This window comes from Scyliorhinus canicula, chromosome 11 (genome assembly GCF_902713615.1).
Source record: "Scyliorhinus canicula chromosome 11, sScyCan1.1, whole genome shotgun sequence".
Taxonomy (NCBI): domain Eukaryota; kingdom Metazoa; phylum Chordata; class Chondrichthyes; order Carcharhiniformes; family Scyliorhinidae; genus Scyliorhinus; species Scyliorhinus canicula.
In genome coordinates, this window is record NC_052156.1 from 68,666,787 (window position 1) to 68,677,100 (window position 10,314).

The 10,314-nt window shown below is 41.5% G+C and overlaps 1 protein-coding gene across 1 annotated transcript; it reads left to right on the plus strand.

Moving 5' to 3' along the window:
* The first annotated feature begins 2,353 nt into the window (after nt 1-2,353).
* trnt1 (tRNA nucleotidyl transferase, CCA-adding, 1) lies at nt 2,354-9,497 on the plus strand. Its single transcript, XM_038810704.1, has 7 exons — nt 2,354-2,514; nt 2,993-3,186; nt 4,447-4,585; nt 4,736-4,862; nt 6,771-6,964; nt 7,113-7,366; nt 8,764-9,497. Exons 1-7 carry the CDS (start codon nt 2,391-2,393, stop codon nt 9,010-9,012), a joined length of 1,281 nt encoding a protein of 426 aa, XP_038666632.1. The 5' UTR covers nt 2,354-2,390; the 3' UTR covers nt 9,013-9,497.
* Nucleotides 9,498-10,314: the final 817 nt, after the last annotated feature.

The window sequence follows — 10,314 nt, forward strand, 5'->3', positions numbered from 1 at the left end:
TAAGACCGATTACCATCTCTGGAAGACAAAGGGACATAAGGATGATCTCTTTGCAAGGTCCTTGACTATAATGGCTGAGGCAGGCAGACAGGTACATACCAAGTGGAATATACATCTAATGCTGCCGGCTGGTCTGTATGTCTGGCTGACAAACAGCAGCTAGAAGTTACCACACACACTGAAGGCAATAGGGTCACCAGAAAACAATACCTGAATTCTCTCAATTGGATCACGGGAAACCTGAACGGCAGAATCAACTATTACTGAAAAGAATTGCATTGGCTGCAACTCATCGTCCTGTACACCTCACACTCAAGGACATCTGTATAACTTTTTATTTATATTTATAATCCGTATTAATATATATATGTGTTTTATCATTTCTTCTTAGCTTTTTAAAAAAGTTAATAAAATTACCCTATTGTATATCGGGCAGCACGGTAGCATATTGGTTAGCACAATTGCTTCACAGCTCCAGGGTCCCAGGTTTGATTCCCGGCTTGGGTCACTGTCTGTGCGAAGTCTGCATGTTCACCCCGTGTGTGTGTGGGTTTCCTCCGGCTGCTCCGGTTTCCTCCCACAGTCCAAAGATGTGCAGGTTAGGTGGATTGGTCATGCTAAATTGCCCTTAGTGTCCAAAATTGCCCTTACTATTGGGTGTGGTTACTGGGTTATGGGGCTAGGGTGGAAGTGTGGGTTTTGATAGGGTGCTCTTTCCAAGAGCCGGTGCAGACTCGATGGGCCGAATGGCCTCCTTCTGCACTGTAAATTCTATGAAATGTGTTTCTATGTATCTCAAGAAACCTATTGGAATTGGCTCCTTTTTAAGCATAGCAATTGGGTCTGGAAAATGTACCCAATGGGGAGAGAACAGTATTAAACTTTGTTGCTACCAGCAGAGGGAGAGCTGAATAAAAACACAAAGCTAGTCATCCTTTCTCACTATTAGGTCTCCCATATATGACTCAAGTTCTTCTGCATCAGCCAGATGGTGACAAATTGAGGGGACTGGCACCGGATCAATAACTTTTGGGGAACTCCCATCTGGGGCTGGTCATGAAAGGGAAGTGGATAACATCTGAGGAGAAAATATTTGTAGGATTGTGTTGGAGGAGTGAATCTAGCTGAGTTGCAGAGAGCCACCATGGGCCAAATGATCTCCTCTGTCATAACCATTTAATTTAATGGTTGTCAGATAACTTAACTCTAGTTTACAGCATGCCACTTTCAATATTTAGCATGCATGTAGCCCATCCAAGCTGGCAACTCCTTTTTTAGGTATGCCTGCTTGGTGCTGCTACTGGCATCTTCCTCTACACTCCTTCCTGATGGTAATAGTGAGGGATATGGGGTTACACATTGTGTAAAACAAGTCTACAGTGCCTCATGAATTCCCAATTGTGAGTTATGAATCTATCCCATTTAATTCAGTGGTAATGCCACAAAACATGATAGAGGATGGCCTCAACTTGAAGACAACTTTCCCTCCCCAATGATTAATACCACCATTTTCATGAATTCCACCTGTAACAAGTAGGTTTCCCCCTCATGTTGGTTTCTGCGAAAGCCCAGTCTGGCAGATATATCCTTCAGGTCTCAGCCAGCTTAGTCATAAGTGGTCCTAATGAGCCACTTTTGATGTTGGACATCGAAGTCTCCCACCTATAGTACAATCTGTGCCCTTGCCACCCTCGGTGTTTCCTCCAAGTGGCGATCCTCTTCTTCAATGAGTAATCCGGTTTTATCAGCTAAGGGAGTCAATTAGATTTCCTTGCCTCTGTTTGACCTGGGACTTCATAGAACATGGAATCAACATTCAAGACTTGGAGGTTTATTCCCTCCCTCGGGATACCACCATTCCTCCACCTCTAGTGGGTCTCCTCCGGGGGCTTTATGCTGCATGCCTGCTAGCCCGCCACCAGAGGTTCAGTGGAGATTTTGCGCCGTTTTTTCGGGTATAAAGCGCCACTCTTCCCACACCGGTGTCAGCACTCAGTCTCAAAATCGGAGAATCCAGTCGTTCCCCCCATTCTCCCCTTTCCCCCATGCTCCCAACCACCTCATTCTGCACTTCCCTCCTCCTCCTCCCTTTCCCTGCCGCTCCATTATCCCCTTCCCCCATTCTTCGCTCCATTCTCCCTCCTCCCCACCATCCATTCTCACCCTCTGCCGCCTCCCTTCTTCCTCTTTGACCCAGGAGAGTTGAACCGTTTCACTCACCCGCTCGCGAGGGGGAGGGGCTGGAGACTGGGACAGATCGCGCGAGAGCGCGCAGTCGCAGTGAAGGGCTCGCTCACCTGTCCTCGTGCCCTCCACCCTCCAATCAGTGTGGAGCAGCCCCGCCCCGCCCTCTCCAGACGCCCCGCCCCCCCCAGCAGCGGCCCGGGTGGATGTTGAGCCGAGCGCTTGGAGTTGTTGGTGTGAGCGGTGCCTTGAGGCGAGGCCTCCTTACCATGCAGCTCAAGACGGTGGAGTTTGAGTCGCTGTTCACGGACGGCCTGAAGAGTATCGCAGGTGAGATGAGGCGGATTGGAATTGATGGCGCGCTGCAGCCAGCGGGCGTCGATGAGCCGCCATCTTATGGGTTCTGGATTTGCAGCTGGGGGTTGGGATCTCCATCCCATCGCCCCCCCATCTCCCTCTCTTCATCACCTTCCCTCCCTCTCTCGATCACCTTCTCTCTCTCTCTCTCTCAATGTCTCATTAACCGCGGGACCCGTCCGGTCTGCCGCATGTACCACTCGGTGCCTTGTGTGAGCCGAGAGTCCAGAACAAGATGTCCTTGTTTGAAACCCCCCCCGGAAAATGTTCACCCCATTCCCTCGTCTTGTCAGCCTTTGGATGATAAGTGTGGTTTTTCTTTTTTTTTTTCATTTTCTCTCTCTCCCTCCCTCCCGTGCCGCGAACTGGTGAAATCTCTTCACGTTCCCAAGGAGAGAGTGTCTTTGAAACCCCGCAATGACTGATCTGTGTTTTTCTTTTTCCCTTTCAGAGTTATTCCGTCAAAACAACTATGAGTTGAGAATAGCAGGCGGCGCCGTGAGGGATTTGTTGAGCGAAAGGCAGCCAGAAGATGTGGACTTTGCCACCACAGCTACTCCCGAGCACATGAAAGAAATGTTCCAAGCCGCCGGTATTCGGATGATCAACAACAAAGGGGAGAAACATGGCACCATCACTGCAAGGGTAGGTCTGAGATGTGACAATAGCCTGTCTCTTTCTGCAACTTAAATAAATCCAGAGGCTGCGTTACAGTAGCTGATCATCATCTCCTTTTGTATATCTCCTTGTAATGAGGAGTGAGGCCTCAATTCTCATCTCCACATTTCGTATCAAGTAATTAGGTCAGAAGCATGCCAACATTTATCAACATGATTGTTAATACCCAAGTGTTGAGTTAATTAATTTAAAATAAATCTATCAGTACCAAAATGTAAAGGCCAGTTCATCACTAAGCCTGTAAAACAGCATGGCACAGACATGTTGCATTTGTTTCTCTTAACATGTTCCTGCAGCTAAATGTTGCTCAAGATTCAAATGTCTGTATCATCTCGTGCTATGAATCCTACTGAAATTGATTAACTGAAAAGTTATCCAAATATGTGTTTACAAAGAATTTAGAAGGTTTTTAAATGGGTGGCTTAATGTAAGTCGGTAGTTAAAATACATGTCCATTACTTAAGTTTTTGTAAATAGAGTGGAAAGTTTAATTTCCCACAGGTTATTCAGATATGTTATTTTAGAACTGTCTACTCTTTACTCAAAGTTGCTTTATTTAAGATTTTAGAATTTTATGCATATCGTGTCGGTTACGCTGTGTATTCTTCCATAAATGGGTTAATGCAATCTTCAGGAATACATTCATTGATGCAATATGTGTATAAAAAAATAGGCACTTAACTCTTGGGGAGGGGTGACGAAGCAGAAGCCTGACACATGTTTTTTTGGAATTCATATATATATCTGAAATATAAAGTTTGAACCACTTCAAAAGGGCAGTACGGTAGCATTGTGGTTAGCACACTTGCTTCACAGCTCCAGGGTCCCAGGTTCGATTCCCGGCTTGGGTCACTGTCTGTGTGGAGTCTGCACATTCCCCCCGTGTGTGCGTGGGTTTCCTCCAGTTGCTCCGGTTTCCTCCCACAGTCCAAAGATGTGCAGGTTAGGTGGATTGGCCATGCTAAATTGCCCTTGGTGTCCAAAATTGCCCTTAGTGTTGGCTGGGGTTACTGGGTTATGGGGATAGGGTGGAGGTGTGGACCTTGGGTAGCGTGCTCTTCCAAGAGCCGGTGACTCGATGAGCCAAATGGCCTCCTTCTGCACTGTAAATTCTATGTCTAATAACATATTACCTTGAGTTAGCTGCAAAGAAAACAAGCCAATGATCTAGTTCTTAGGATTTGGAGTGAAATATTTAAATTTACCAATTTTAAATATCTTGGATAGGTTCATAATCAGAACTTTGAGATTACTACATTACGAGTTGATGTGGTAACAGACGGAAGGCATGCTGATGTACGGTTTACAACAGACTGGCAGGAAGATGCTCAGCGAAGAGACCTGACCATCAATGCTATGTTTTTAGGTAATATTCTGTATTTATTTCAGATGGCCATACTTTGAGTTGCCTTCCTTAAAATTTTTGTTTTTATTATTTAATGTTAAAATGGATGTGTAATTTATTAGGCTGTGGATTTGTACTGAAACTCATTTTGATACTCCGATTATTTCTCAGACCTTGATGGTACACTATATGATTATTTCAATGGCTATGAGGATCTGAAAAACAAGAAAGTTCGATTTGTTGGCGATCCATCACAGAGGATACAGGAAGATTATTTGAGAATAATGCGCTATTTTAGGTTGGTTCATTTTGGTTTAGTGAATATCTGATTTAAGATGATGCAATGCCAATTTTTAAAAGTCTTACATGAGTAAAAACCTGACAAATAGCAGGCCTTGATTTTTGAAGGATATCTTTATTGTTGTAGAATTGGAAGGAATTGCATTCTCACCCTTTACAAATATTTATCAAAGCTGGGTGATAGGAAAGCATTGGACAAGTATAAATTGTCCAAGGAACATGAAATTGTAGCATTTTGGTTTCATGAAATTAACACAGTTGTTTATAGAAACCTGGAATTTGATTAGCAATTTCCTCTAGAAATAGTAAAATTGGAGCTATGTATTTATGTAACCTGTACTAAATCAGATGTGCGAAAGGTGAACTTTGCATTTACCACTTATTCGTTCATGTTAATTAGCCATTCCTGAAAACTTTATGTAATTATATTATACAATAGCTCTACTGTGGTTGAGTGAGGAAAATTCGTAATATCTTTGATAAACTACCTATTTATGATACTTTTAAGAGGTATGCATAGAGAATTTAATGTTTCCGGAATATTGTTGAACTTATGATGTTATATGAATGTCTCTTTTCAATCTCTGAGAAATGCAATTTCAGTGTTTTGTATATTTGCTGAAGACGTGATGGCAGAAACCATTATTTTTCTGATAAAAATCTTCATACCCTCTTCTCGAACTCTCCCCAATTAGGATGCATTGAGGGAATAGCATGCAGAAATAAATTGCCATGCTGCAAGAGATTTCTATACACATGTGATCACCTGTGATGCTAAATTTAGTCACTCCTCCAGAAGTCGATTACTGTTCACAAATATAATTACAGAGAGAAAGGCCGGAATATACATGGAGATGGACTCTTTATTTGTGGAATCCCTCTAGGCCACCAAGGTGCAACAGTCACAAAACATACTTGGCACACAATCCTTATGCTTGTAATCTCAACTGTTAGAGTTTGCAAATTGCCAAGCCTATTGTTTTGAGCCAGATTAAGGCCTGTATTTTACTTTTGACCCATATATTGAACTAAATTTATGTTCGTGTATGCTTTCACCCAGATCCACATCCAAAGGAGATCTGACCTCCCCATGCTGACCTTGTGCTGTTTTCCTGCCCTGATTGTAAGTGAGACTACCACTAATAGATCAGACGATATATATAAATCAAATTTTGTTTAAACTAGTCTTTCATTTCTTTAAATAAAAGTGATTACAGGCCTATTGGTTGAGGAGAGCTGCGTGGCAATTGATGAAAAACATAATTATCCTCTTAATTTAAGCGGTCAGTCTTGCACTGAACGGTGCTATGCCCGATTTGAATTATTCCGTGTCCCCCAACTCTCCAAGAACAAATATTGGGACAGTATCTTCATTGTCGCTTCTTGCTCACCAATGATTCCAACAAGTTACTGTCACACTTTCCCTTTGGCAGGAGACACTTTACAAATTAATTGTCCATAATTCCAAGAAAGCATTCAACATACAGCACTTTAGGAGATTAAAGAAATACTGCTCTATGCACATGGAAATCATATCAAACTCTACCTTGCTTAACATCTTTGAGATATTTCTAGCCAGATAATAAGAGAATCACATTCACAAATTAATTTTTTACTTGTATGACAAATAAGAATTTTGGGACTCCAAAACCACCAACTGTGCAAGCACCCATGTAAAGTATTTAGATTTTGTTGAAGATGACAAATTCTGGTAAACTGAGGGATCTGTGAAATGTAGAGTCCAGCCCCATGAAGGACTTCTCTTTGCAGTTCAAACATAAAATCAAAATGCATTCAGGCTCACTGGGCTTTCTGGAGGAGTCGCTGGACTGGTACAATAACTTGTTGGGAGTAGACAAACTTTGGAATAAATTCTAGCTCATTGTAATAACTTTATACCTTCTAGGTTTTATGGCAAGGTTGCCAAAGAGTCGGGGGACCATGACCCAAAGACACTGAAGTCAATCAAACAATTTGCAAAGGGAATGGCTGGGATTTCTGGAGAAAGAATCTGGTTAGAGCTGAAAAAAACTCTAGTTGGAAATCATGCTGCTCATCTGGTCAGCCTTCTTTATGAACTGGATGTAGCCCAGTATATTGGTAGGCATAGAACACTTGGTGACTTTTACAGTATGTACAGTGTGTTGCAGAGTTGTCAATGTATGACATAGTACCTTGCTTCCTAGATAGTTGTGACATCTTTATTTACTTTTTAAAGTTGAACTTCAATTTCCCCATCCTCCTCTAGGATTACCAGTAATTGACGGCAACCTGGAAGAACTAAACAATGTGTGCAAAAATGTGCACCATCACTCTCCAAAACCTATGACTGTCCTTTCAGCACTGTTTCGAATACAAGATGATGTTCTGAGACTTGACTTGAGACTCAAAATTTCAAAAGAGGAAAAACAACTTGGTTTATTCTTAGTTAAGTACAGAAGAGATTTAATTAAGGCTGATGGCTCCGATCCATTAAAGCCCTACCGAGATTTCATTATAGATGTAAGTAACAAATTCAATTTAAAATTTTCAAAACCAGGTGAGAACATGAGTAGAATGTTGTAAAGTTTATATAGTCTGCCTTTTCTAAGTAAATCATTCATATAACTTAGTGTAATGGGAGTTTATGGTGGACATTCCATCATGTGGTTCTTGAGTTGTTCAAAAATTGGCTTCATTGGTTCATTGTGCCCTGATTGTCCTGGGTGCAGTATTCATTCATTTTTATGTTTGGGGGAATCACATGGCCTAAATTATCAGGTGATTTGAAAAATTGTGGCCGATTTCATGATGAGTAATTTTAGGTCAGAGAGGTTCAATCCATGCTGGGCCTGTTTACATTTAAATCTATTATATTTGTAAAAGTTGTTTCAGTAGCAACGGCAGAAAACACACTGGTTTAAATTCAGAATTCTGTGTTTTTGGGGAACCTGGGGTCGATTTGGGCCACGAGCATAAAGATAGTAACTTCTACACCAACATCGAATAAATTGTGAGCATCGTTTTTCCTAGTCAGATTGCTACAAAACCAGCAGTGTAACTGCTCTGATGACTCCCATGGAACTTTAAACAGATACCAATATCTATCTAGTACAGCCTTCCTTTTTAAAAAAATAGTAATAATTTTGGCTGTGCAATTCCTGTGGCGCTTTAATAAGCACACTATGTAAAATCTGATTTTACCATGCACTGCTCGGTGAAACTAATAAACCATATAATATATTTATGTTGCTTAACCATCCAAGCAGCAGCTCTGATTTCAATGTCTTAACAGATGTTTTACCACATGGAAACAATTTAAGATGTTAAAAGCAGACAAATGACAGGCTTAACATTAAATATCTGTCAATATCGGGGCAGCACGGTAGCATTGTGGATAGCACAATTGCTTCACAGCTCCAGGGTCCCAGGTTCGATTCCGGCTTAGGTCACTGTCTGCGGAGTCTGCACGTTCTCCCCGTGTCTGCGTGGGTTTCCTCCGGGTGCTCCGGTTTCTTCCCACAGCCCAAAGATGTGCAGGTTAGGTGGATTGGCCATGATAAATTGCCCTTAGTGTCCAAACTTTCCCTTAGTGTTGGGTGGGGCTACTGGGTTATGGGGATAGGGTGGAGGTGTTGACCTTGGGTAGGGTGCTCTTTCCAAGAGCCGGTGCAGACTCGATGGGCCAAATGGCCTCCTTCTGCACTAAATTCTATAATATAATTTCAAAATTGCTATCCTCTTGAAAGTATCTGACCATGAATTTTCATGTTATCTGTTCATGAGTTCACTTAACTCTTTGCATTAAGTTGGTTGCTGAACGATTAGTGTTAGTACTTGGTACAATTGCTTGGGTATACTTGTTTAAAAAAAACTAGTGCTATTGGTTTGGTTTATCTCATTTTTTGCTAATTTTTCAGTGCAGAGAACCAGATGTGCAAAGCAGAGTGTGTGAATTGCTGAAGTACCAAGGGGAGGACAAGTTACTGAAGGTTATGGAGCAGTGGTCCATTCCGCGCTTTCCTGTTAGTGGCCATGATCTAAGGAAAATAGGAATTGTTTCTGGAAAGGAAATTGGGACAATGCTGCAGGAACTTAGGAATACATGGAAAAAAAGTGGTTACCTGATGGATAAGGAAGAACTGCTCAGTATGGTGAAGAATCCATAAACATAGCCTGACAAATTTGGAATGAAGAGAGGAAGACTGTTCGGCGTGAACAATTTTTATTCTCCTAAAAGGTTCTTGTCATCAGCCTCAGATTCTTCATTATGTACATGTTTATTGCATTTTTTAGTTCAACTGTTTTTTCTGACACTAAGATCATTGTAGTTTACTTGCATGGTTACTAGTTTTATTAAACAGCAGAATTGGATTAAAAAAAGGATAGATTTGAATTGTGTAGCTGACCAGGCGTCAGTTTAGATCTGGTGACACTTATTTGATCTATTCCTTCAAGGTTTCTATAGTTTGTATGGCTAAAAGTTAGTTCACTTTGTACTAGATAAATGACTGTAACTTGAAGGACTAGATCTATAAATTGACTTCTTTATGAAACTTGAGTTCCGGTTCACCCATTATTACTCTTAACCTATTGAATAGTTTTTCTGTAATGAAAGTAAAGGAAAATTAAAAATCTGAGCTCGTAAAAAAAATTTATTCTTGCACTTGTCTTTACAGATTATATATAATCTCTGTCATTTTACTCTAAAATCTTTTATTTCCTCCCATGTGCCAGTCTTGTGCATTGAATAGTTTTGGTGAATTTGCGCTATTTGAACTATCATAATGACCATATAAATGTTAGTGATTAACAATGCATTAATTGCTCCTCGTGAACCACAAATTCAGCTAAATATGCATCCACAGATAGGACTGTATTAGTGCAACAGGACTTTTGCTATCATTTTGTTTTAGAAAACATTTTATTGAGGTATTTGGCATTTTGTAACAATATAGGAAGAAACAGTGTACATACAAATATAAACATAGTGCAAAGGCTGTCCTCCCTCACAGGCCACGCCTTTCTCATACACTAATGTAAACTAACCCCCACCCCCTCTCTACTGACAGTTAATTTTCTCGAAAGTCGGCGAACTTGATTTTCTCCAGACAGAGAAAGCTGGCCATGTCAGTAAGCCAGGTCTCTGACTTTGGGGGCTTTGAGTCCCTCCAAGCTAATAGTATCCGTCTCCGGGCTACCAGGAAGGCAAAAGGCCAGAACGTCTGCCTCTTTCTCCTCCTGGATTCCTGGTACTTCCGACACTCTGAAAATAGCCAACTCTGGACTTGGTGCCACCCTTGTTTTTAAAACCTTGGACATCCGCAAACCTCTGCCAGAATCCCCTAAGCTTCGGGCATACCCAGAACATATGAACATGGTTTGCTGGTCTTCCTGCACACCTTTCACATCTGTCTTCTACAAAGAACCTGCTCATCTGGGCCACTGTCATGTGTGCCTGGCGAATGACC